Raw genomic sequence first — 27712 nt, forward strand, 5'->3', positions numbered from 1 at the left:
AGGAACTGAGTGTCAGTGGGTGCGCGCCATTGACAATCGGAGCGCACCAACTTCTTAGCAGGGCCATGTCTCGGGGTGTCAGTCATGCGAAAAAAAAAAAAAAACATTACGGGATCGCTGCTCGAAGCTCTGGGTGGCGAAGGAAAAGCTCAATGCCACTCATTACATTTTCTATCTAGAAGTTTTTGCGTAAGTCGAAATAATATTGCGGGATTCTTGTCCCTGTGCAATACTACGTTTCAAGAAACCTTGTTCCGCTATCGTTGCCAAAGTACCGGACACAAGCATTATATCTGCACAATGCAACCGGACTGCACGAAATGCCGCACTATCCGCGAGGACATTTGCCCTATAGAGAAGCAATACGGGTGTCCCAGCTAACGTTAGCGAAACTGTTCAACGAAAAAAAAAAAAAAAGAAATTTAAACACGGTGCGCGCAGGATACAATTATAAGACCTTCAGTGTTTGGTCGTCAGAGGTCCGACGACCGAACACCGTAGGCCTTAAAATCGTCTCTTAAAATCGGTCACATATTGTGCTCTGGTATCAGAACTGGCCCACCAATTACGTCCCCTCCTTTAATTATACACTGCCTCTAGGATAGGCCAAGTTTGAGGCGCCATAAAGCCGTACACACAAAGAGCGGGTAAAAGCCAAAGGAAGCTTCGCTTTACGGCCCCTTGGACATATAAGTTCACCACTGGTGAGACGCATCTTTCGTGGAGATGGTCGTAGATATTCTACCGAAAGACAGGGGTCTGACCTTATAATATTGTAGCCGTCGCATGCAACATTAGAAATTTTCACCATCACGACGTGCAGTGAGAGAGAGAGAGAGATAACCAAATTAATTTTGATCGGGCGCGGAAAGGATGATTCTCATGTTGATGTTGAGTGGAGCCCTCAGTCCACGGGGCCTCATACGGCGGTGGCAGCACTTTCGGCTCTGGCGATCAGCTTTCACTGGTCTTCCAATGCCGAACTGGTCAGCACTGCCTCCCACTGCTCGTGCGTTGGGTAATAATGTTCTATGATGCAGTATAAAGATGGATCAATTTTAAGTCGTGCGATTCATTTCTACAACCGCCGACGATGCTCTCCTGTCACCCGCCGTCCGGATGCATTATATTTTGCTATCGGAAACGAGTCAGTCCAATAATTCGTTTAGTTGGTCGTCACCCCCACCGTCAAAGTCCACAAAACAACGTGTTCAACAAGCCAAACTGCAGCTAATACAACTGAGCGCATAATCTAAGCCTTTCAAGGTAAAATGCAGAGATACTCATCGACGTTAAAGCCCCAATTGTTGCCTGATAGGGATAACAATTAATTAATTAATTAATTAATTACAAGCTTAATTTATCCCTCTTGAAAGGGAAGGAGGCAATGGGATAGAGGGTGGGGGAAAGAACTACTTGAAGTATGCCTCCTCTACCATCTCAGCCCACTCCAGGATGGCCTCCTGAAGGTACGGGCCTCGAACGGCGCAAGGCAGCCTCCCACTGCTCCTCACTAGATACGAATTGTTTGAGGAAAGAGGAGTGACAAGATGGAGTATTGAGCAACACGATAACAAGGTGAAAGCGGGAGCCAACATTTCGACAAGTGGACGTGGCTTTTTCAAGGCGATGAACCTTGAAAAAGACAAGTCCACTTCAAACGTCGGCTCCTGCTACTTTCACCTTGTTCCCGTGTTGCTCATCGTCTTGAATTTCCATCTCCCGCATTCCCCGCGTTTTCCCCAAGATGGAGTATTCACAGGGGTGCGCACGGAGGGACAGTCTGAAATGATTCTCGCGAGCCTCTCGGCTCAGTCAGCCGCTGGGCCATCGACATCGCGGCCCGCAGAAGCGATGGCGTCGGCCGGCAGTGCGAGCCCCCTGCGGGCCCATCCGAGCACTTCGTCGCCCTCGACGCCGGGCACGCCGACGACGGGGCGGCCCTTCTGCACCCTGACCGACTTCGGGTTGAAGCTGGTGTCGCACTCGCTCCAGGAGTCCCAGGATGCCAACGTGTGCCTGTCGCCGTTCGGCGTGGCCGTCGCCCTGGGAATGGCCATCGTGGGTAGCGGCGACGCCACCACCTCGCAGGTGGTGCACGCCCTCGGCGCCATCGACTCCAACAACCTGTACCGCACCTGCGAGAAGATACTCTCCATGCTCAACAGCGCCATGCCCAACACCAAGGTGCGCGCCCCCACGTGGCGAAACGCAGCGCTTCACTTTTCACAGTGTGCCCCGGGCGCAGGTGTCGCTGGGCAGCAGGATGTACGTGTCCAACGAAATACCGGTCCTGCCCGAGTTCAGGGAGACGCTGGTGGAGACCTTCTCGGGCGATCTGGGCAGACTCAACTTCAAGGATAACCCGCAGGCGGCCGCTCAGGAGATCAACGCTTGGGCCGCCCAGGTACGTGACTTGTGCCACGCGTGAGATAAGACTCCCAACTCTGGAACAGACTTGTCCAAGAGCCACTCAGAATTGGTTTTGTTGCGACTAAATGAAGTTAGCTATGGTACAATGCACTGCGTCTAAATTTTGAAAGCGGTATAATTGCGAGTCTCCGTTCTCTTCTATCGCCCATACTCACTCGAGCTCTAGTGATTGTAGGGAAACAAGTGAAACTGTGCGAAGTAAAAGCGCCAAGCGACGCAGGCGACTGAGGGCAACCTGACGCAACTGCTTCGAGAAGGCGACGTGACGAGGAGCACTCGACTCTTGCTGGTCAGCGCCATCTACTTTCGGGGTGTCTGGGGCGAGCCCTTCTATGGACCCATCAAGGCGCCTTTCTACGTCACCGCCAGGGAGACGGTTGGTCGATGCTTTTGTTTTTCTCTGCATGGGAGACGCGTTACTGGCATATACAGGCCCAAGATCAGCGTGCGTACAAAACAGCCCTAACAAATTCTGCCCAGTATTCTATATTCCATCTCACAAGTCGTTTGCAGCACTGCCGAAGGGTGCGAGGCGTACACAGGTAATATCCTTACGCAGCGGAATATAGTTCCGTACGTAACCATCTCATTATTGGTGGGATTAGATAGTTTTATCTTTGATTTGTACATGATACGTTACAGCGATACGTGACATGCATTAAGACCTTTGCGAATGCACGTCGTATACCGCGAATTACTGTGGCGGTGACCAGACGACGCTATGCGGATGAACACATCACGAGGGGCACTCGTCCTAACTATTGGCTAACAAGTACTGCAGCTTCAGCAGTGTGCTGCAAACGACTTGTGAGATGGAAGAAAAGACCCTATTCACAGCAATCCCGTGGGCGCCACCATGTTTTATCACGCGGTGACGCGTCCATTGCTTGCCTCAGCTGCCTCTGTTGTCTCTGTGTTTAAATGGATGTGCATGATGTGCATGACACCGGTGCGGCTCAGAAAAGCTCTGTTTATCCTAGATATCGTAGACGGTGACTGGGTGGACTACACAAAGTTTTCCCCACAGCTTCAAGGAAAATGTAAGCGCTTTCGGAACTCATTATACGCCTTGTCCAAACGGCCCGAGCAGCGTATACGGTGCTTGTACTAAAAGAGGGGCTAGAAATGTATTCCAAGCTGCCCAAACTTTCCGCTTTTGAATTAAATCAGGATCAGTGTTTCTCGTCGTCCCTTATTTGGCAAACACTTTGAAGCAGCGCCTTGTTACGTTTATGACTCAGTACCGTTCTTCGGTGCGCTCACTATCTGATAGTTTATTTACTGCCTAATCACTCGCGGGTGGGTACAATTGGGATAAGTGAATTCTTGCTGCGCACAAGGCTTGGAACGTAGATGTTCTGCACGTTGTAATAGCTTGTGGCAAATACGCATTATCGCTATAGTGACTCGCTTACTATTCGTGTGCTGTAGGTGTAGTCGCCGTCAGCCATGCTTCGGTGCGTCAATTGATTCAAGAATGCGCCCATTCACTCATTCTTGATACGTTGGCGATAGAGTTGGCGTGAGCTTGTGTGTGAGTAGATGTGGATGTGTAGATAACGTGCGAGAAACTTACTATGCCAGGAAGCGGCGCTACTCCTTTTGTCACTGTGTAACCAACAGTACGCACTCTTGCCTATACGTTCCGAAGCTGACGTCCTTTCATTGAAGGTTAGCGATACAACACTGACGGATGGGTGAATTTTTTTTATCCTCAAGGAAAGCCGTACATCGCGAAGGGCCGGAAACACAGACAGTCCTTATGTAGCAGCGGTCCGTGGACTTGGTCACACATATTCATTCCATTCCTAAGCCAGTCACTATTTTTACAGCCAACTAGGGTACACGTCTTCCCTTTGCTCTATTCATGCTGCAAAATGTGGACCGCTCCACATTTTGCAGCATGAATAGAGCAACAGTGCGTTAGCTATAACACCCAGTTGCATGTCCAACAGCTTATCGTATCCGAGCGCTTTCGCTGAGGCAACGCGCGGCGCGGCTCCGAAAGCGCCCTCTCGTTCCTCTAGAGCAAACTGCTCCGCGAACGAAAAGTGTATACAGTCGAACCCGGATATATCGATTCTGAAGGGGATCACAAGAATGTTTGATATATAGATAATTCAATATATAAATATAAACATTTAATACAGATATTTTCATGGGGATTGTACAGCTGTTCCATGTGCACAATAATTCGTTATATGCGTGGGTTCGATATATCCGGGTTCGACTGTATATAGTTTCGCGGGGACTACCGTAAAGTTTCTTCGCACCTGCGCAGGCGCAAGTGGACATGATGGAGTCGTGCCGCGCGGCCCTCTACTGCCGCAGCACGCACATCCCGTGCGAGGCACTCGAACTGTCGTACGTCTGCCGCTCGCTGAGCTTGCTCTTGATCCTGCCCGACCCGCACGTTTCGCTGGGCAAGCTGGTGGCCGTGCTCAACTACAACTCCGTGCGCCGCTTGCTCAAGGACCTCAAGCCGGTGCAGTCGATGGCCGTGTGGATCCCGCGCTTCCGGCTGCAGAAGTCGTACGAGATGGTGCCGGCCCTCAAGGCCCTCGGCATCACCAACCTGTTCGACGACCGCATCGTCGACCTGAGCCGCATGACGGGCGCGCGTACGGGCCTCTGCGTCGACAACTTCATCCACGAGGCTCTGTTCGACACCACCGAGGAAGGGCTGGGCGAAGTGACCCGACCGCCGAACCCACTCGATGCCTCCATGATTGCGTTCCGTGCCAACAGGCCGTTTCTGTACGTGCTGATGCACCACTTCAACCATTCCATCGTCTACATGGGCGCCGTCTGCAGACCATGAACCGCTTCTGTCCCGTCGCTGGGCTCATCTGACAAATGAACAGGCTTTCCACGAACTGTTTTTTTTTATCCGGATATTGTCTGACCGTCTCGCAGCTGTTCGAGTTGCCTATAGTGCAGAATCAAACTAGCGTAAGCCCATGTTCGCACTAATATTCCTGGGCCGATTCGCAGCGAGCGTTGATAAATTTTCTAGAACAGGTTGCCATACGTCCTGCCTGCACATGAATAAAATTTACTCATAAACCAGGTCCCAAAAGATCGAAGAACCCTCGTCCGTACTCCCATTCGTGACGTCATGCGATCGTTGCTGAAGCGCCACAGTCAAGTCTCCCTACTGTCCACGTAACCTATGCCTGGAATGAGTTTGTAGCTACATGCCATTACGCTGGTCATTACGGTTGTGCGCGCTTCGGCTTGCAGCAGCGTTCGGCCACTGTATTTTATTGAAGCTACCCCGAAGGAATACAGTGTAGGTATTGAAGCTACACTGTATTGAAGCTACCACATTCCATGCCAATCTCGCTTGTATTCGCTGCTGCTTTTTGCGCTGCCGCACTCTTCTATGGCACAACTAACGTGCAAATGTAATAGACAGTTCATCGGAACACCGTTTGGTCAGATACATTATTAGTAGAAGAGGTCACTGACCTGTTGTGCACAAACAAAGTTTGAGGTTTCGGCATCTATACCTCTCCTACAGCCCAACCTATCCAGAGGAAACGCCCTCACACTTGGACAACAACAATCACTTTTCCGCACGGCGAATTACTTCACGCTATGTATCCAACCAACTACGACTACAAAAGTAAGAACTATCAAGTGCCCAACACTCTCTGTCATATGGTATGGGAATGCGATCACGACACATACACATACACACCCGTTTGCCTACGAACCGCGGAGCAGTGGAAGCACCAGCTGACCAGCTCAAGCCTTGAGGACCAGTCCCGACCGGTGGACAAGGCCAGACTGGCGGCGAGGGACCATGGTATCCTGGACTGAGGAAGCCGCCCACCTAGGGACGACCAAAAGTTTCGTCTGCTCATTTTCAATAAAATTTATAAGGGCGAAAGCCTTGGATGGCTAATGGGCCGAAAAATCCGCTGTTCGGCGTTATAGCACAAAAATTAATGGTTCACCATGGTGCCACCAACAAAGGTCGTGGTTCAAGCGCCTTAATTACAGCTACCTTAATTAAGATATAGTTAATTAAGGAACTCGAACCCACGACTTTGATGGGAATGGTCGTGGAATGGAACCAACGACTATTGGTGTGAGTCGAACTCATGACCTTTGGTGTTACTTAAGGCAAAGTTAATTACGACAGTAATTAAGATATAGCTAATTGTTGAGGCACTCGAACTCACGAACTTTGGTGGGAGTCGAACCACATTTGGTGGGAGAAAACAAGTAATAGGAAGTAACAACGCATTCGAGTGATTCATGGCACCACCATGCCACACGGTGCCACCAAGACAGGTCTTGGGTTCGAGTGCCTTAATTATCTCTACCTTAATTCAGGTACAGTTAAGGCACTCGAACCCATTACCTTTAGTGTGAGTCGAACCCACGACTTTGGCGGGAGAAAACAAGTAATAGGAAGTAACTACGCATTCGAAGGATAACATCAAGCAATTTAATGAATGTCTCGTGAGCGCGTGCAGGCTTACGCGTCCATCCTCTTTCGCATATGCGAAAGCGACTGTCAACTTATCATCCTCGCTTCTACGCCGTCGTTGACAGTTTTTTTTTTTTGACAGGATAGACATGGTCGGACTGTCTCCACCCAATTTCTGATTCTCCCCCACTCTGATGCCGGATTTGAACCCACGGGCCAAGACAATCGCGGAAAAATATTTGCCAGACTCCATTGGCTATTTGATTCCTCTAACTCAATTAGGCTGTCAACACCAGTGATAAGCCTCACGAGTCATGGATACGTATAATCTCACGAGAACTTGAGAACCATCCGTTACTTCTGCAAAACATAAAAGAGAACCCTGGCACACCGCAAGATCTCTCGGACAACGTTAAGAGGCTCCTGTTACGTCTCAACCTGGACCAGCGCATACCTTGGACAGTTTCCCACGAGGCAGCAACTTTCATCAGCGTCGCCCAGACGGCGACAGTGCCCGACACCGACGGTGACGGGCAAACAAGCGCCCCAAATCAGCACTGCGCATCCTTTGGGTGTTGCCCCCAAGGCCCCTTTTATCAGCGCCGTCCAGACGGCGACAGCGCCCGACACCGACCATGACAAGCTGACCGTCACGGAGATGCCACGGATTGATGCGAGAGGCCAACTTCGAGGAATTACTACCGTGGAAACGGCGACGATCTCGGTTTCCAGATGGCCACGCAGTTGCAGAAAATGCGAGGGCGAGGATGCAACCTTAGAGGCGGAGTTCTGCGAACAGTACAACCTCTCTGATTGGCCGCACCAAGGTCATCAGATTCCCTAGTCGGGTCAACTCGGGAAGACGACTGCTTGATAAGCGGAGACATTTTGGTTCAGTGGGGGTGGTTCTGACGTGTCCCGATACGAACTCAGACGTTTAATATGCTCCTGATGGAGTGGGCTTCCGTGACAGGGGCCAGTGTAAATATTGTAAATTAAACCATTTTTCCTTTTTCCTTCTACTGGACGCACATATCAATGGGCTTGGTGGATTCCTTGCCCAAACTCCCCCTCGAGCCGCAACACTCCTTTGAAGTCTGAAGAGGCTTGCTGCGTGTACACAGTGTGCAGCAGATGCGGGCTGTTAGTGGAGCCGTACATCTGGAAGCAGGACAGGCCCGGCCACGACGTGGCCTTCCTTTACTATTCGCCTTCACACCTGGTACATTTTCCCCCTCTTTCGAGCATTCAGAGGCCGTTACATTTTCAGTTACACAGTGATAGCAAAACATCCTCAGGACAATCTAATCTCATCAATCTCGCTCGTGTTAGTGTGGGCGATCTGTCGCGCCGCGCTTTCGCGGGCGGGGCCGCGCCATGATAAAGCACCGGCTCAGCTAACTGCTACGAAGCTCGTTTGAGGGCGCTGCTTTTTGATGCGGGCGGACGGTTAGTCATGTGATATCTTTCAATTTTCGCGGGCTTTCGATATCAGCCGGGAACAAAAATAAACGGGAACAAAGCACCTGGCTGAAACACATGCCAGCTTTAAGTTTCTTTCAATTTCCTACACTTACAGCTGGGCATTCAGAGCAATAATTAAATGAGTAGCTAATTGCAATTAATTTTAAACTGAATAGCATCAACAAAACAATTGCGGGCGGCTACTCTACTCGACTGTAAACGGTATGCATTCGCTTATCTTCGCGTAGAATGGTCCGTCTTTTTTAAACACGCGATGCACGTCAAATGACACACCCTGTATATAGCACATTCATATCGCGTGTGTGTTGTATACCTCCTTCTGTCCGTGTATTTTTGAGCTTCACTTAAGTCGTACCAACAAGGCCAAATTTCCACCCTTCTCATTAACACCAACAATATTAATAGTCCCTCTTTTTAAATATACATATCCCTAAAATTAATACTACCATCTGAAACTGTACTGCAAGTGATTATTCTACCTGTATTGTTTTGTATCTAATTTGTTGTTGTTGTTGTTGTTGTTGTTGTTGTTGTTGTTGTTGTTGTTGTTGTTGTTGTTGTTGTTGTTGTTGTTGTTGTTGTTGTTGTTGTTGTTGTTGTGACCTTCTACTTATGGCACGTACCCACGAGGGGGGGGGGGGGTGAGATAGGCCATGGTTCGCCATGGAAACGCAATATTAAGTTATTGGTCAATACTACCTAGAGTTAGATAATAGTAATAATAAATTCTTCTTCTTTCGTTTTCTTTTTTCTTTTTTTGAAAAGGTGTGTCAATTTTGACGAAGATGCTAGATTATGAAAATAACGCGATCTAATGTTACAAAATGCCCTTTCACTTTTCTTCTTTTTCCCCTACTATATACCGCCCAATTCATGACCGATCCTCCGTAGTGGGTCGAGCCACAACGCCAGGCAATTAATAAGAAAAAGACTTCTAGAAATTCCGCCTGCTAAATTAGAGAGTTAATCTTATCGTCAGAAATAATACTATCTTTCGGTGAGTCAGTTCTGGGTTTTAGCCACGGGACGTGTTTGATGCCGTTTACGGTTACATACAATCTACTAAAACGAATCAGTTTTTAAATGTTCTTTTTGTTCGTTTGTTTTTGTATGTTTTTTTTAAAATATGTAATACTTCAAAACATGAAGTAAAATTTTGAGCACACAATTCTTGGCCAATCCCCCAGCGTGGGTATGAGCCATAGTATGAGGCCATCATCATCAGCATCATTATCATCATCACCACCAAACCAAACCAAACGCTGGGTGAGCTGGGCCGCTGCCATGGCCGACGATCCGTGTGAGTGACCGCAAACGTGCAGCGTATACGCTGCTGACATTGCGCTCAGTGTGTTCGTGTATAGTGTAACGTGACGGCCATTGCAAACTGCCGTGTGTCACGCACGTCCGCTCTGGCCACCGAAACACCCGCTCACCGGTTTGTGCCATTCGAGGGACCGAGGACCGCGCAAATTTGTTTCGTAAAGCCAGGAAAAACTGTTTCTGCGACGCCTTATCTACAGCTTCCTAACTTCGGTCACTCGGTTATCTCGTCACTTGATATGCGTACGCTTTACAGATACTGCTTGCAGGAGACCCAACGCGGTAGCTTATACAGTTGACACGGCGTTGCGCTGTTAAGCAACAGTTGGCGGACGCGATTTCTAGTCACATGGTGATGCGGACAAAATGAAAAAAAAAAAAAAAATCGGTCGCGTACGTAGATTTATGTGCACGTTCAAGAGCCCCAGGTGGTCAAAATCGATCCGGGAGTCCCCCACTACGGCGCGCCTCATAATCAGATCGCGATTCTGGCATGTAAAACCCCCAGAATTTAGGTTTGTTTGGAGCCGAATTAGTTGCAATGTCTAAAGCATTTTTATTACTTTTTTTCAATATTTAATGCCATTGTATCATGTCTTCGAAAGGCGAAAGCACTATCACTCCATGGCTCGGTACGTCGCTGTGTTTTGTTTTTTCTTCTTTCTTTTTTTCTGGCACCATGACTGAGCCACGTTGTCAGCACATCTGAACAACTGCAGGCTGATCTGATCTGTTCAGCAGAGCAGCCTCCACTCCGTTGGGCCAAGGTTCATTACAAAATAAAAAGGGCGGCCAGACACCATCAGGAAACGGTCCTGAGCTAAGCGGACTTCACGACCCAGCGCGCTGTTGAAAGAGACAGCTAAAACGTACAAAGTCACCAAGGGCCCGTCTCTGGATTCGGGCATTGTAAACAGAGAAACGCGGTGCGTAGACTGCGCGGCGACGATGGTGTCTGCAAAGTATTACCCCCATATTGATCGAATGAATGAAAATATTTGATCGAAAAACTCGAATCTATTCAGAACAGGGCAGCGCGTTTTATCTCACGTTGTTACGACTTTACTAAAAGCATTACACAAATTAAACTCGACCTCTCACTACAGCCCTTGCATTATCGTCGTGATATAGCCCTGCTATCCTTATTCCATAAATACGTCCATAACACAGCGCCATCAGTTCTGCCTCTTGAAACTCCTCATTACAGGTCACAGCGGTTGTACAATCGGTTCAATTTCATGCGCATTTACGGAAAGACTAATTCATTTAACTACTCCCCTCTTCCAAGAGCCATTCGTCTTTGGAACGAACTTCCTAACATCATAGTTTATGAAAGTGACCAAGAAAATTTCCGGCTTCTTCTAACAACGCATTTTTCAAACAACTCTACATAACCTGACATATAATTCTTTGTCATTGCCTTTCCCGTTATTAATGTTCAACTACGCCTTCATATACTGTTCTGTTATAGCCTAATTATGTCGCGCCTGCTCTGTAATTCTGTTGACTATGTTTTACTGTGTGATATTTTATTGTTAAATGAGCTGTCGCGTCCAAAGCATTCGGTTTGTTTCCTAGGTCATATTGTAACACTGTATTAGTATATCAGCACATTTCTCACCCTATATGTTTTGCATATGTATTCACATATGTATTAACTATTGTATAAGTAATAATTCTTTATTGTACTCTCCCCCCTTACACAATGCCTCTAGGGGCCTGTAAGGTATCTTTAAATAAATAAAAAAATAAATGTACGCCGTAGAAACTGCTTAAGAACTAAAGCCCACGCCCTCTCGAACGAGCCACTCGGCCAGCCAGCGAGATCACGTCACACGCGTGGCGCTTTCACGTCACAAGCGTGTGGCCGATGAGCACAAATAACCAGCAGCAGCGCGAACTAACTCGGACATTCTGGTATCAGTCAGGAAGCGCGAAACCGCGCCTGAAAATGCGCTGTGCACACACACACACACACAAAAAAAAAAAAAAGATCAGCAAGAAGAAACGAAGACAGACAGAAAGAAAAAAAATGTGGTTGATCCCTCTTATATAGGAATCGGTATAGAACACGAAAGTGAAACGTGTCTTCACAGAAGTAGCGTAATGTTTATTGCACATTGATATATAATGTCTATTGGTGTTTTGTGGCTAAAGCGCCCTTAGGCGTTGATGCACCCACGCTGACGCCTGGTGGCACGTCTCCTCCATCACGACTACCAACGTCGATGACCATGAGCAACCGTCGTGCATATGGAAGCTGCACTACGCTGCACACGCTAGCACAACGCGAAAGACGAAGCACGTAACTGACACACTAATACAACGCGCAAGACAAAGCAGGTAACTGAATCGTCACCGAGTCAAATCAGCGCGTACAGCGCGTCGTAATTGCAGCCTCCGCGATCAACTTCAGAAACATTTTCAGAGCTAATTGCGGAGGCCACGCTCCGCTGTGCTGAGTACGGTGAACGCCACCTAGGTGGCGTTGGTAGTGCTTCTTGATGCCAGCGTCCCTTCGAATGCTGGCATCGAGGCGTCGTAGTGCTGAGACCACCGAAGCGTTCACTGTCGGTGCGCGTTAGTGTCATAATGCAGTACTTCTCTTTTCTGCTCGTAGGCGGCGGCACCGCCCCGAGCAAGAGCGCGGGTACACAGAGGAGTGTTAGATATATAAGGCGCGTCTGTGTAGCTCTCTGCAAATGCGTTTGTGGCGCAATGGGTTAAACGCTCGGCGATCTATCGTCGCGGACCGAGAGGTCGTGGGTTCGATTTCCAAATTTTGCATGTTTGTGGAACTTTTTCTTCTGGTTTCTTTCTTTGTATTATGTTCGTGTACATTGTAAGAACGTCATTCCGTATTTCCGTATGACGTATTTCCGTGACGGAAATACGTCAGTGAAGTCTTGGTGGACCCCGGCATAAAACACTTTCGTGTTAAAATATATAAAGGAAGGAATGAAGAAAGGGGAGGAGAGGTGGCAATTGCGACGAAAGAGGAGGCGGGTCCTTGGCTTAGGTATAGGGTTAGAAGACAAGAGAGCAACGGTTGCTTGCGGGCGCTAGTCGAGGCAACGGGAGATACAGCCTGCACCGCTCTTCTACAAGACCTGTATACGGCGTTTCTATTGCCTTCTATCTCGGCTACTACTAAACAGCGTTTTAAAGGTTCTCGCGGTAGAATGATCCCTGAATGGGCGTTTTACAGCTTCTAGCGTTATAACCAAAATTTCCGACGAGCCCCATTCGAGCACGTGGCTTACGAGCTCGCGGTGCACACTCCTGACGCAGGCGGCGAACGCGAGGACCAGCGGGCCGGCAGCAGCGAGGTGACCATCCGGCGTCAGGTGTCCCTCAGCGTGAGACCAGCCGAATCGCTGCAGGATGAAGCGGCGCTGCTCGCACAACTGGACCCCAGGCCCGGTGCGCCTCTCCTTGGCTAGTGCCCCCCCCCCCCCCCCCCCTGCCTAATGCGAGTGCCGCGACTTCGTCTCCCTCCCTCCCTCACTATCCCAAATGCTATACATACCAAGGAGAGCGGACATGTTTCATTAGAAGTGTTACGTAGCCGTCGGCTTCTCCTTGCATGAACAGCTTCTCAATTGGCGTGTTTCACCAGTGCATGCCTCGATTATGCCATTAAAAAAATTGGGAGGACGCTTAAGCTTCGCTTGTAAGAGTGGAACGCGATAGCATTCAAAGATCCCTGACTGCTACTCATGGTTCCCGACGACTGCAGCTTATGCAACCGTAATGGTTACTGGCAAACACTGGCGGCGAACGCTATGCACGTAGGCGAGCTTTCTGGTGGAAACGCAGCCTCTTGCGTGGGCCGATCCCGGAGATAGTGCACAACCGCGCCAAAGAAATTACATCATTTTCAGGTTTCCGTATTTGTTTCGCACTTTTAATATTTAAGTCTGAGATGATTTAACATAAAAGGCATGCGCTGTGGGTGTTTTGTTTCATGACATTTGTTTGTGGATTGTCATTCTCAAAATTCCGAGGAATAGCTTTGCCAAGAATGCAAGACAAGTTATGAGCAACATTAATGATAGAATGGTGTGCACGGCATACCTAAACGTGGTTGGGGATGATTTTCTCGGCCACGGACGCCAATGCCGACGCCGGATTTCCTGCGACACGGGGCCCTAAACGCTATCGCGTTAAAATCTGCAACGCATGTCGACACGCGCGCGTAGTCAGCTCGGTTTCAAGAGCATTTTAGGTAGGGCACCGCGCATTCGATTCATCTGTGGCCGAATTCACCATGCTTTTCGTTTGTAAGTGCTCTTGGCCATTGACCAAATGCCTTTCCTAATTGTAATTCCAGAATCAGGATTGGTTGACATTTTTTCTTACGAAAAATTGTATAGTGTAAGACGTTTTTCTCTTTTTTGCGAATACAGACCCTGCTTCGCCATGATCTTCAACCACTAGCATTATTCCATGAAATAGCTCGTCATCTCGTCAGTGCTTGTTGGTTTGTTCTGTGCACTTTGCTATCTGTTTGCGACACAATGTAGACATGTGCAATTCAATTGCCTTGTTCATTTACACATAGTACATTTATACGGACCCGCCGTGGTTGCTTAGTGGTTATGGCGTTGGGCTGCCAAGCACGAGGTCGCGGGATCGAATCCCGGCCACGGCGGCCCCAATTTGATGGGACCGAAGTGCGAGAACACCAGTGTACTTAGATTAAGGTGCACATTAAACCCCAGGTGGTCCAAATTATTCCGGAGTCCCCCACTACGGCGTGCCTCATAATCAGATCGTGGTTTTGGCACGTAAAACCCCATAATAATAATAATAATTATTATATTACATTTGTACTTGCTGCATTTATTCTACGTGTAGAGTTATATCCTTTATTCTTCAGAAATTTTGTATTCCATCGCGTAGCCTCGAATTTGTCACACTTATTGCCATGAGGTAGCATAGGAGGGTTTTTTGCCCGGTTGCCTATAGCTCCTAGGTTCACGTACTGCGTGACACCTGTGGTTGAAATGATGTTCCGTATCAGCCCCCATTACCATGGGTTATGCTTGCTAACATTCCCAGGGTAATAGTCCTATAGTACACACACGCAAACGCTCAAGAAAGTGGCCTGGGGGACGGCTGCCGCTGTTTCTCAGTGGTAGAGCATCACACGGTGGCAAGTTGTTTGTTCGACAAGTTTCATTTTATTTTTCACAGTATTTCGGCATTTAAATTAAGACTACAGTTCATTTTTCTCTTGTGCTTTCCGTGGCTTCGTTGTATGTTGGCTTCACGCAGTTGTAATTAACAAAAAAAAATCGAACCTTTCGCTTTCCCTTGTTCTCTTCTCACTCAATAGAAAAACAAAATTGCCGTACGAGACAGCAATGACGGTCACTTGAGCTGATTTCATTCACAAATGTTTACCTGATCAAGTGGCAGCGTGCGAGGAATGCAGATGTGGAGGAGCACAATCTTTCTGGTGCTACGGTTGTTGTATGGTTCGAAGCCATGAAAAAATCACGTCGCTCCCCAAAAACATTTTGCAATCTTTTCGACACTTTCGTCTAGCAGCGCCTAAATTGAATTGTAGGCATTAATGGCACTTCAACAACGCCGGTGAAACGTATAATACAAGTGCTGGCCCCTCCTCTATGATGCTGCTCTGGCAATCACTCGCTCCTGATTAAGTACGAGAGAATTATAAAACAACCAAAGCAGCAGCTTATGCATTCTACATACGTGACAGGTGGGTGAGAAGCTTCATATCGATCTCAATGACATTTGCTTCACGTAAACCTTCAGAGCACGTCATTCCGCCGAAATGCTGAAAAACTTTACAAATAAACATTTGCAAATAGCAAATCAACATGATTTTCTGCGTGGACGTTTTGAGGATTTCTTGCCCATTCGAACCTGCCTGTTGATTCAATACATGCAGAACGCCATCAAAGTATAATATTATATCCATAAGGCGTTAAATATAAGTACACCAGTGGGCAATGTAATCAAATATAAACTTGAAATTATCACCTTGTATTACTTAAATAAAAGGCTTGTGTATGGTTGTTGCCAGGTCATTATAGTTAAAAAAATCGAGGAGTCTTGCGCTATTTCAGTTAAAACTGGTGCCACGCATAAGTCGGTTCTTGGACGTATACTTGTGTCGATGGTCTAATCGAAAAAAATAAATGCTGCATCCGGCAGTTTGCAGATACTTACCTGATTTATCGTCAATGTACTCACTTTTATGATCATGATAACTTGAAGGACGACGTGCATGCCGTTTTGAATTCGTGCGACACATGACTTGTGACGGTGAATTCCACCAGAAGTTTGTTGGACTCCAGGATCACGCGCACCTCTGCGTGCGCACTTTTTCAATGACTACACGAGCGAAATCTTCCAACATATGCCTGGTATGTACCTCGTACCTAATGTACCGTCTGCAATGACGTGGACCTTTTATACCGAGAATTTATCAAACAAAGCATCTAATATTCATCGCATGGACTTGATACCAAGCAAACACAGGAACAGTCTCGCGTACCGTGTGTAGAACGAGAGCAGGCTGGGCGTGCTGGTACACGACGAAAAAGTACATAATAGCTCAAAGCCAAGACGAGGACAGAGGAAGCAAGACACGCAAGCTCTAACATTCAACATAGAGGCAAGAGGCAAGGCATGAAGTCGTAGGAAATGCGCACGTCACACAGCTATGGCTATACAACCTATACCTAAGATCGTCCCGAAAAAAACGTCTGTTCCGATGCTCACGCATCGTGTGCCCAGCCTGTCAAACATTTGGCCTCATTAATCTATCTTACTATAGCCTCTCTTCATTCGTAGAAATTGCATCAGTTTCTTGAAATTGTACTAAGGTATGCGACCGGACTAGCTGGTGCTCATTCGTGTTGCTTGACAGCGCGAACATAAAAAAAAAGGACTGTGAGAGATGTCCCTGTTTGTCGCCTCTTCGCCGTCCTTTGTCTACGTTCGCGTTGTCCGACATCTTGAAATGGTACCTGGCACCGGCACGGTGCACAGCGAGCTAATATCCCTGACGAATTGAACATTCTTAATCCGTTTCTGCAGCTGTACGTCTTTCATGACTCACGAAGGTGGTGAAAGTGGCGAAACTAAATTTTCAATCGTAAGTAATGATTGGCGCCTGAAAGGGATATATAACCTTTCATTGAATATATAACCGTCTACTTCCTTTCTGTGTCCGTGTCCACAGTGCGCTTCAATCCAAGTCAAATACAACTATATAACTAATATGTGGCTCTGTCTTGCGTGGGAGCTAGCCTTCGTACACACTGCACAGGCTGCCTTCCCGTTGAGGCGCTGCCTCTGCCCGTTTCAGGCTGGCCACAGATCTCGGATTACGCCTGCTCCGACCTGAGCTTCGATGGTGTCGCGGGTGCTGGGCCCCCACCACTGCCTGCCACCGACATAGGGCTGCTCGAAGGGACGAACGAGGAGCCGCGAGTCGCCGCTCGCACGGTAAGCCTGCCACGCGTGTCTGAGCATGGCCTCAGAGATCGAGCGGCATGCGGTCACACGCAGCCCGATCTCGGGGGGCCGTGGCCTGAGCTTGCCGAAATTGGGAACGAGCCGTCGGATGTGGACTCGTGGTACGCACGCAGATTGTTGCGCAGGGTCATGGGCCTAGAATCTACAAAACGCGGCGTTATAGCTCAGCGTCAGGCAGGTTCCCGCAGTATGACAGATTGTTTATTCTCGCGCAAAATTTGGAGAAAGAAACAAGGGAAAGGAAAACGGAAGGAAGGAAGTAAAGGCACGGTCGTGGGAACCTCTGCTTTGCAGGCACCTGAACTAACCCGCCTATACGGCGCGTTCCCCACATAATCGCTCAGTCCACAGAGCTTCGCATGACATTGCTAGGTCAGACGGCTACAATAATGGTCCGACTCGCGAGTTCAAGTAATGCAATAGAATTCCAGTAATGGCACAGCTCGTACCTCACCTCAGTAATGAAGTGACCGTCGACAGCGTGCGTTTGTCAATGCACGCAACCTGCGACGACCTCGCGGACCGGCAGCTGGTGACGCAGGTGATCGAGGTGTCCGGCGGACAAGCCGGGAGAAGCAACCGGGTGGGCACTTGGGGATCAGCGTCGCAGGGCGGAGCCTTCCGACTACCCGAGGACGAGCGCGTCGCACACATGCTTGTGCCACCTAGAAAAAAAGTATCATCCTTGGAGTACACAGTACCGGTAATTAGAAAACTTCTTGTTCTCTTTTGCTGCAGAGAAAAGATACTGATAGCGTTTATTTTAGTGCGAATCAGGCGTGTGATGAACGCCGCCGCCGACGTGTCCGAAGACTTTCATATATCACACACTCCTGTATTGGTAGGCCTAACATAGGTTTGAATTTACCACATTCTCATCCGGATGTGCATGCAACCCCAGTGTGGTCGTTCGATGCTATAATTATACTTGTAAGATCTAAGGTTACATCCACCCAAGCGAAATGCTACGTGCAGCTTATGTGTAGGTAAAGAAAAATAACCGCCGGTAAAGAGAAAATAACAGCCGACTTATTAAGGCTTCCGCTGTCCCCGCGTTGCGAAAGCGCACCGTCGGCGGCACTTTCTGCGGTACTGAACTCACTGCCACATCAGTTATTCTCCAGTGCTGTGTGTGTCCCTAGTACACAAAGCAATGTGTGTCTCCTCCAGTAACCCGGCCTCGTGTCCCTGCGCTACGTGTAATCAGTGTTTTGAACATGAAAACAATGAGTCCCCTTGGTCTCTTACGTTGTCACGTAGATGTCATGTCAATTCCCAGGTATAATTTTTCTAATATCCCGAGGCTTCTAATTTTCTGTAAAGACACACTCCTCTCCGAGCCATACTCACGTCTTATCACCCCCACGCAGGCCGACCGCGACAAAAGCATCCTCGTCACGAAGTGCGCTTCATCAAGCGCCGTTGGCTCGACTGCAATACTAGTCGAAGAAGCGAGGGACTTCTCTCGCAAGCAATGCCACAAGTACACGGCCGTTCGTCCGGCAGTTTCCGGCCAGTGGTCCTTCGAAACGCGTCAGGTGACCGGGCAGGCTACGGGCGTCAAGGTGCACTGGGTCTCGAGCAAGACGGAAAGTGCCGCCGACGGTCCGCTTCCCAATGCGGTGACAGCCGAAGCCTCGGGCGCAGCGCAGGATGACACATCACAGGAGCGAGACGAAGCGACCGGAGCTCCGGCTGTGGCGGCCAAAGCAGTCCACTCTAAGATCAACGTGCTAGCTCCCACGACTCCCGCTGCCACGGACAACGATGCCACCACGACTGTGGAAGCATTGACGGAGCACTCGGGCTCTTCGATCATTCAGCTGAGACCCAAGGAGTCGCTTGGCGACGCAAACATTCACGTGAGGGCGACCAGAAACAAGTCGCCGGAGGGTAAGGAGGAGTTCAAGGTCGGCGTCGCTCCCTCCAGGAGTCGTGTCAGCATCCACCTAGAAGGGCAAATGCTCACCGCCAAATCCAGCGAGGCGAATCTCGTTCACGATTTCAGGATGGCCGCCGTCGGCAACCCGCATCTAGTGCGCAACGTGGCGCCGTCAGCAGAAGAAGACACCGACTGTCCGCCGCACAGGGACCTTCTGTCGAGCCCCGCGGCTACGGCGACGGCAGAACAGAGCGGCGCTGACACAAAGAGTCAGAGATCCGCACCCGCGGAGCTTCCGGCGTCCGAGGGTCAACCAGCCGACCGAGTGCTACCGTTGCAGAAGAACGTCGAACGCGGACGCGTCCCTGGACGGGAAACATTCCGCGCTGCCGTAGTTCCTGAAACGAACGTGCCTAGTCTGGGATGCCTGACCAAGGTAACGAGCGTCGCGCGTAGCGATCAAGATGGTCATCTGTCGAGTCAGTACGGCTTCGGAGACAACCAGAGCGGCGGCCCTTTTCTGCGTGAGTTATCAGTTGACGAGACTGACGAACCAGCAGGCACTGCAATCGCATCGTCTAGCAGTCGCGCCTTGAGAGGAGCCAAAATTGTGCAGTACGTTGCGTCGTCGGAACGATTGGATCGGATATCAAGGGCCAGCGCCCGGTCAGGGCTGAGGGAAGAATTTGTCTTTTCGGCTACGACAGTTGGCTTTAGCGAAAGAGAGCGCCGAGCCCTACCGCCCGTGCGTGAATCAGGCATATCCTCGTCACGTGTCCACCTGCGTCCCACAAGCCGGTTATCCGAGTTCGGCTTTTCTGCAACGACTTTCGGTCTCACGGACAAGGATCGTCGTGCTATAGCATCTAGTCACTCCTTGGACAAGCGTCCCAGCAGTACTCGTTTGTCACGTGACCACCTGCGACCCACGGGTCAAGTGTCTGAATTCGGGTTTTCTGCGACGACTTTCGGCCTCACGGACAAAGATCGACGAGCTGTAGCATCTAGTCAGTCCCTGAACAAGCGTCCTAGCATTAATCGTTCCAAAAGCAGCCACCTTGACTTCAAATTGTCGTCCAAGAAGAGCCTACATGCTATTGACTGTCGCAGCCCAAGTCACGAGGTTAGACGAGAGTTTGGTTTTTCGGCGACAACAATCGGCCTCACTGACAAAGATGTACAGAACTTGCCCTCTTCGAGAGACAGATTTCGAGCGTCTGAAACTGCAGTACATCAGAAGGCCTCGGACAAATACACAAAGGACCAATCTTCAAGAGCTGCGTATGGTTTGGCGGAAAGAAGATCTGGGGAATTTCTCCCAGTCAGGAGTGTCAGCCATTTGGCGCCGCGTTCCAGTAGGTCGTCCGGAGTACTTCCGCCATCAACCATGGGAGGCCTCATCATACAACACCTACCGGAAAATGAAAGTAGAGGAAGCAGCCGATGCGTTTTTGTCGGCGATCTATACACAGACAGTAATGCAGCCGGCAGATCCAAGCTGGATGTTCCTAGCGATGTACTCCAAAGCACGGCGCGACCGTTACTTTCCGTTATCGATGAAGAAGAGAGCACCACAGATATCGACGTCGACGGAATTATCTTGCGAAAAAAATCTCTGCAGACGCTTAAAGTTGCACCTTCCAGGGAGCTGTTCAGCTCCATCGAAGGCTCAAGCACATTCGACAATTCTAATCCCGCCACGTACAACAGTTCTAACCAGCCCGGACAACCATTAGGTAGCTTTTACGAGGAGAGAATTCCAGACCAGCAGAATTCGCTCGGTGCCTCATTCGAATCACCGCGAGACAGGGCAAGTACAGTGCGATTTTTAGATAATACTGCAGTGTCACACTGGATTCCAGGCTCCGCTCAAAACCCTTCTTCCGTAGAGTTTCAAAGACACCGGGGACAGAGTGCCACGACATTCCCTTCAGCCTACTCAATGATGGACTTTGAAACTGCCTACGAGACAGCGCAGAACTCCAGCGAAGCTCAGTCGCCATTGTCCACGCTTGCTGTGTCAAGGCTTGGAGTTGTTAGTGTTTCGTCCAGCAGTTCAGTGGAGGTAGACGGTCTACACGTTAACCAAACGACGCAGTTCTGCCCGAACTCTCAGACAGTCGCGGGGCCTGCAAGTCCCCTCGGCATTCCGGCACCCAACGGGATATTACGCAACACTGGCGATGCTTTGGGCTCAGACTTTGGAAATAATCACTACGCTCGTACAGCTGTCACAGATAAACGATTGCATTTCGACGAAGAAAATCGCAGCTTCCTTCCAGATCAGCAGCTCCCATTGGGTTCACGCGGCTCGACGGCAGCACGACGTATCGGAAGTACCGAGCAAGCCTTGGAGCCACCTTACAGCGGGCAGTTTGGCTATCACGCCGGTGACGAGGACTGGCTGCCTTACGGCCGCTATTGTGAGCCCCCTGTTTACCGAGAACTCGGTGCCACAAATTGTGGATCTTTTCAAGCCTCATTCGGCGCCACTAAGCATCCATTACGCATGCCTTACCCGAGGAATCCTGGTGTCGAAGCCATCGTCGCGACGGCAACTGGTGGGCTTCCTGGAATGCCATTGGTTCGGCGCAGATCGCCTGAATTCGCGCCCGGGCAGCTTCCGTACGGCAGAATGAGGCTTTCTACGGCGGGTACGACGAGAAAAGGTCGTCGCGCGGGGGGTGTCTACCGACAGCACGGCGTTTCGTACGTAGGGCCTAGAACTACAGTTTCGGCGCAACAGAACATCAGAGTGGGTCAAGCTTGCGGATCGCGCTCGAGTCCACGTGCTAGGCGAAGTGTGTCTCCCGCCCGCAGGATGACGCATGCATATCAGCAACGGCCTTACTCGCCAGCAAGTTTACAGGGTCAGTACTGGGGGAATACGTATGCTCCCGGCATGGTTAACTCGTGGCATGCTGGTTGCTACGAAAACCCGGCGTTCGAGCCCGTGCCCACCTCATTCGTGGACACCGTGCCTGCGTCTGCAACCAGCGAAGCAAGAGGCTGGTGGATACCAGATCAGGAGTACCGGATGAGGAGGAAGAAGGCGGTCATTCGCGTGGAGAGCGTCAGCACGTTCGAGAGTCACGAGAACGCCAACGAACCGCGTGCGCCAACCGTGCGGTCTCCGGCAGTTTGTAGGAAACGACCATCGCAGGAAAAGGTCACGTCTACAAAGACAGTGCAGACGGAGGAGCGCGATGGTAGCGCACGCTGTGTCGCGCCAACAACAGCGGAGACGGGAAGGCCGAAGGTCATAACCCCCAGGGTCAAAACACACGTGGACATAGACGACAGTAACAGCGAAACAAGGAACGCCAGCTACACGCGTGTCAGAACGCAGACTGAAACAGTTCAGCAACCCTGGGCGCCGGGAGGAGGACCACCGGACCACGCACGAAACGCGGAAGCGCCATTCTTGTCGCCAAACTTTGGCACAAGCCCTTCCTACCCTGGTTATGTTAATCAAAATTTTGTCTGTCCTCCCTATATGCCAAACTACCGACCAGAACCATTGGCCCCAACAGCAGTGCCAACTTCTGCCTCACCTTTCATGGGGCAGATGGCCCAAACGACGCATCCAGCTGCTGTCCAGATGGCTTACTATGGACAAATACCAACAAGCCCGCCGCAAAATGTCGGGCCACCAGCTTCGCCACCGGCTGCTCCACCCACTGCTCGTGCAAAAAGTTCTTCAGAGCGAGCCGCGGCTTGCCCACTGTCCTCCTGTTTCAAGGGGGCCTTCTCTCGACCAGATGAGAGCTCGGAAGAGGAGCCGAAGAAGCGCGATTCGCACTGCTGTCACCGCGAACGAAGACGCAAGCGCGCTCGTTCTCCGCTTCCACCGCCGTCGGTGGGCAGCACTTTCACGGTGGGGTACATGATGAACTCGGAGAACGAGCTCAGTCCTGTTCTCATGCCCTTAAATGCCACGTCAACGCAGCCTCCGCGGAACGAAACCCGAGGCACCCAGTCTGTCACACCGAGTGCGCGCGCTGTTTCGTCGCGGGGGTCGGCCAGCGAGGAGGACCCCGTGGCGAAGTTAGAAAAGCGAGTTCAGGAGCAGATCGTAGAAATCGAGAAGGCCATCCAAGAGCAAGACGAAAGATGGAAGGAGAACGAGATGAGCAAAAGAAAGGAAGCCGAGAGGAAGAAGCCGCCGAAGGAGAAGACGGGCAGTAGGGCTAAGCGCAAAGACGGAAAACTGCGCAATATCTTCGTCGCGAAGGTGGAAGAAAATTCCAGTCCCGACGAATGCGACACCGAGCCTCAGAGTTGGTTCTCGTGGTCACGAACGAGCAAAAGTAGGAAAGGTGTCCAGCTGAAAGTGCCACGGGAGGCACGCTCAGTTCGTTCCATGGACACGCAGACGGAAGGAAGCTCCGCCAGTCGCGCTTCGTCGAAGGGGAAACTGTCAGAGGGGAGCGAGAAGATCGCCATCCCAGGAGTGTCCAGCAGTGAAGCCGTGCCTTCCGGTTTCACCTGGGCGACGCGCCGAAAGAAGCCTGCTCGGTCTAGTTCACGCGGCAGTCCTGGCGATGAAGCCGCACCTGCTGGCTTCGCATGGGCGACGCGCCGAAAGAAGCCTACTCAGCCCAGTCCGCGCGGCAGTCCTTCCAGTGAAGCCGGACCTGCTGGCTTCACCTGGGCGACGCGCCGGAAGAAGCCTACTCAGTCTAGTTCCCGCGGCAGTCCTGACAGAGAACCCATGTCTCCTGATATCACGTTGGAGACGTGCCGAAAGAAGGCTACTCTGGCTCGCCCGCGCGGCAGTCCTAACAGAGAAGCCGGACCTCCTGGCTTCACGTGGGAGACGCAACGAAAGAAGTCCAGTCAGCCTAGTCCGCGCGGAAGTCCCGCCCGAAAGGTCTTCTACACAGACGACGACGACATCAGCAAGAACGACAAGCGCAGCCGTGGTGGGTCCCCACCTCGAGCGTCCGCAATAAAGGCACCCAGCCCCAACCGCAGCGGCAGGTCAAGTCCCGTGACAGGCAGACGACAGCAGAAACATCACTCGGCGGAGCGCAGCACACCGTCACCCGACCTCGAGCTCAGCGGCGCCGAAGCAGACACGGACACAGAGAACGCCCTCCTAGCAAAGATAAGGGTCGGTTTTCCGGGAGCCCGGAGAACGCAGAGGCGTTGGTCTCGAACGGAGATGCACCGCTCCACCTCCTACGACACGGCGGCATCGTCCGTGGCTCCTTCGTCGACCGCAGACAGGCGCATTCGTTCTGCGGGGCAGTTTCCCGGCGAAAAGTCAAAGAAACGGTCTCTGGACACGGTCAGCGAAGTCCCCCCGTCGTCATGCTGGCAGTCCGTGTGCAGCTTATTCGGAGGGCCGGAGCGGAAACCGTCTTCCGAGAAGACGGCTGGCGCAAAGAAGTCCAAGAGCTGCTGCAGTTCCGTGTGCGACAGTGCAGATCCTGGTGTGACGAAGGGCCCCGACCTTACAAGAAATCGTCGCCTCGGAGAAGGCCATCCGGTGGCGTTTCACCACCGCTACCGGTACTACCACCAGCCACCCGTGCTACCACCGCCGCCTATCGGCTACCCTCCGCAGCCACCGAAGCCAAATTTCAGACGGCGGAAGCGCAGCTCCGAATACGTAGCCGAGAAAAGCCAAGCAGAAGAGGCAAAGCCTGCCTCTGGAGGAAGCATACTTTCAAATATATTCAACTGGTTCTCCTCGCGGAGCGGAGACAAGCAGGACGAAGGCGAAGCGGGACAGAAGGACAAGCGACGCGACAGCCAGGGCAGCAGTTTTCAACGCTGGATAGCGGGAAAGGAGCGCGCCCTCAAGAGAAACGAATACAAGCTCACCGGATCACGCGAGCAAGCCGCCACACGGTCGCGAGAGCACTCAGCCGCGCGATCGCGAGAGCGTCTGCCACAGCAAGCTGCGCCGATTCCACAGGAGCTGTACTTCGAGGAGGAAGGTGGTCCTCGGTGGGTTATTAAGTACTCTCCTTCTCATTCCGCGTCGCCTGCGCAACTAGCGGTGGATGGACCTCGCGCACCTGGTCCCCGCAAGTCCACAAGCTCGCGCGAGAAAACGCCTGCGGTCTTGAGTGCGCAGCACTCACCGGCAGGCGCCCGCGAAGCGGACTGGTCAGTCCAGTACTTGTACGGCCCCAGCGGTTCCAAACAAGGATCGCCCGCACAGTCGGGCTCGAGGCCGCCGATGAGAATGCCCACGCCCCCATTTATGTCCGTAGGCTTTCAAGGAAGCTGCGGGCCACGCGGTGCGGAACAAGCGCAAGCAACGGCGGCAGGTTTCGGTGGACCACCCTCGCACGGGTTCAACAATACGCCCGATTGGTCTATACGTATAACGCAAGGCCGCGAGCACTCTTCGTCGTCACGTGCCTCAGTCCGCTCCAAAGGGCCCGGAAAACACAGTCCTTCAGCCGGGTCGAAAGAGGCTCCGGCCGAGATGCAACCGTCGTTCGTCTTGCGGCTCGTTGAACCACGTCCACGAAGCCGCGGGAGTTCGGCCCAGTCGCTGGAACACACTCCGGAAAAGAAGAAGAGCGAGGTGTCCTTCAAAGATAAGCCCGAGACAACAGTCATCGTACCGCCAACAGCCGTCGTACCGCCAGCAGAGCCTGCAGCTGCGAAGTCGGAGAAGACAGAGCCTCCTCCAGCAGCCGATACTGGGAAAGCGCAGCCGGCGCCCCCCACCGCCGCACCACGCGTGCTCCAAACGGAGGAGTCGTTCAAGCACGAATTCTACGAGGAGATGGACGAACGCGGCAGGGCGGCGACCATGGCCCCGGCGGTCAGTCAGCCCGGCGGGGGCTCTGTGCAGGCGGCTGCGCTGTCGGCCGCCCTGCAGATGTCGGCCATCGATGCGCTCCTCTCGCGTGGCACCGAACCGGGCAAGACAACCGAGAACGCTACTGAGGCCCCGAAGAAGCCCAGCTCCGCAAGTGCGCCCAGCAAAGAAGAGAAGAAGCTTTCCCTTCCGGGAATGCCGAAGGAAGCCCCACCGGACAAGCAGGGCCAAGGCGGCGCGTCGGTCGGCCTGCCGACGTCGCAGTCCGAGCCGGCGAGCAACAAGGCCAAGGGACCAGAGGCCCCCAAGCCCGGCGGCAAGAAGGCGTCGCTGTCACCCGGCGAGCCGGCGCACACCAACTACGTGCTGGAGCTCAAGCGGCAGCGGCAGCGCCAGCCGTACTGGAGCGACCCCTTGTCGTACAAGTGTCCCACCGTGCAGGAGGTGGCCGGATACGCCATCATCACGGCCGTGCTCCTGCTGGGTCTGGTGTTGCTCGTGTCCGTGCCCAGGATGCGCTCGCAAGGTACCCACCATTGTCGCCGTTATGTCACTGCGAAGGTGTCCAGCGTAGCGCAACTAATACACTGCGGTACACTGTTAAAGGGAACATCCCATTGTGGCTGCTCTCACTTTGCTAGCTGCCCAGCTGCAGGATGCCGGCTTAAATATATGGCCAATGCACCATTGCACAGGGGTATTAGAAAGGTTAAAGTGCCATCACCCCTCCCCCCGTCCCCCCCCCCCCCCCCCAAAAAAAAAAAAAATCATCTGCTGCAATGTTCAGCGGCTGTGCACTTGCCAGAGGGAAAATTCGCACATGCTATATATTACGTTTAACGGTGCACCAGGGTCATAGAGGGGAGGGGAGGGGGGAGGGGGGGGGGACACACATCGGGCACATACCCCTCCAGAAATTTCTGTGCACCAGGATACCGCTTGCGTGTATGTATGTGCCATTCGAGTGTCAAACTGAGAACCTGTAGATAAATAATTTGCGCAGGTATGTGCGTAATTAATGTAATTGTGCCAGTTAACCTTCTAATTGTTGATATTGGAATGCATTCGAGCCGTTTCGAGTCCGTCCTCGACTTTACCTAGCTAGCTGTCTCTGCTTTATCTAGCAGCTCGATCGCTAGCTCGACTGGTATACAATAATCATCACCGTGACTTATATCCCTCTTATCTTCGAACCTGGTACAGCTAAAACACCCCGTAATTGCATTGCGAAAAATAAAACCTACGTTCTGACGTCGTAATACTCAGGAAATGGCGGGCAGCGAAGTATAACGGGACGTGAGTGCGCTTTCTATGCATGTTGCTTACGGATGTGCATGCGCGCGCTACAAAAGTTGCTGAATCAAATCAAGAAAAATTACCTTTAATTCCCAGCGCTGGTTCGTGCACCGCTGGTCACCGCTGCAGCGCTTTCTTCCTGTCATTACATCCTGCTTTCTTTTCATTTTTTTTTTTTTTAATATTGACGAGTGCTGAAAACGTGTTTCGGGTTTGTCTCGCAGCTCTGAATGCCCAAGACTGACATTTGCGGCGACTCCCATCATCTCCATCTCTGCTGTTACATGCACGTTCACTTCCTCTCGCAATAAAGTGTTCTGCCAGAAAAGAAAAAGGGCGCCTGTAGAGCAGCTTGTGTTAATGAGAGCGGCATCGAATGGTTTGTAATGTCTGTAAGAACTGTTGAACCGAAAATACAAGGACATCGCATTTCGCGTCACGATGACCACCAAGGACTGGTCCTGGAAACGATGGACATCAGAAAGGTCGCCGGAGACTGAATCTAATGCGGATTGAATAGTGGCAAAAGCGAATAGAATTGAATTCT

At 51.3% G+C, this 27712-nt stretch overlaps 2 protein-coding genes across 3 annotated transcripts; both read left to right on the top strand.

The window, feature by feature from the left end:
- The first annotated feature begins 1748 nt into the window (after positions 1-1748).
- On the top strand, positions 1749-6295 carry LOC119457603 (serpin B9). The gene is made up of 4 exons (XM_037719219.2): positions 1749-2187; positions 2249-2407; positions 2654-2809; positions 4715-6295. Exons 1-4 carry the CDS (start codon positions 1789-1791, stop codon positions 5252-5254), a joined length of 1254 nt encoding a protein of 417 aa, XP_037575147.2. The 5' UTR covers positions 1749-1788; the 3' UTR covers positions 5255-6295.
- A 6334-nt stretch (positions 6296-12629) lies between these two features.
- LOC125946633 (uncharacterized) lies at positions 12630-27486 on the top strand. 2 transcript variants are annotated; one of them, XM_049670272.1, is made up of 5 exons: positions 12630-13105; positions 17031-17170; positions 17730-17903; positions 18571-26395; positions 27390-27486. In XM_049670272.1, exons 3-5 carry the CDS (start codon positions 17853-17855, stop codon positions 27407-27409), a joined length of 7896 nt encoding a protein of 2631 aa, XP_049526229.1. In that variant the 5' UTR covers positions 12630-13105; positions 17031-17170; positions 17730-17852; the 3' UTR covers positions 27410-27486. The 2 variants fall into 2 exon arrangements, with proteins under 2 accessions (XP_049526229.1, XP_049526228.1); XM_049670271.1 differs by lacking the exons at positions 12630-13105; positions 17031-17170 and having other exon boundaries at positions 17656-17903.
- The last annotated feature ends 226 nt before the right edge of the window (positions 27487-27712 follow it).

This window comes from Dermacentor silvarum, chromosome 7, assembly GCF_013339745.2.
Source record: "Dermacentor silvarum isolate Dsil-2018 chromosome 7, BIME_Dsil_1.4, whole genome shotgun sequence".
Lineage (NCBI taxonomy): Eukaryota > Metazoa > Arthropoda > Arachnida > Ixodida > Ixodidae > Dermacentor > Dermacentor silvarum.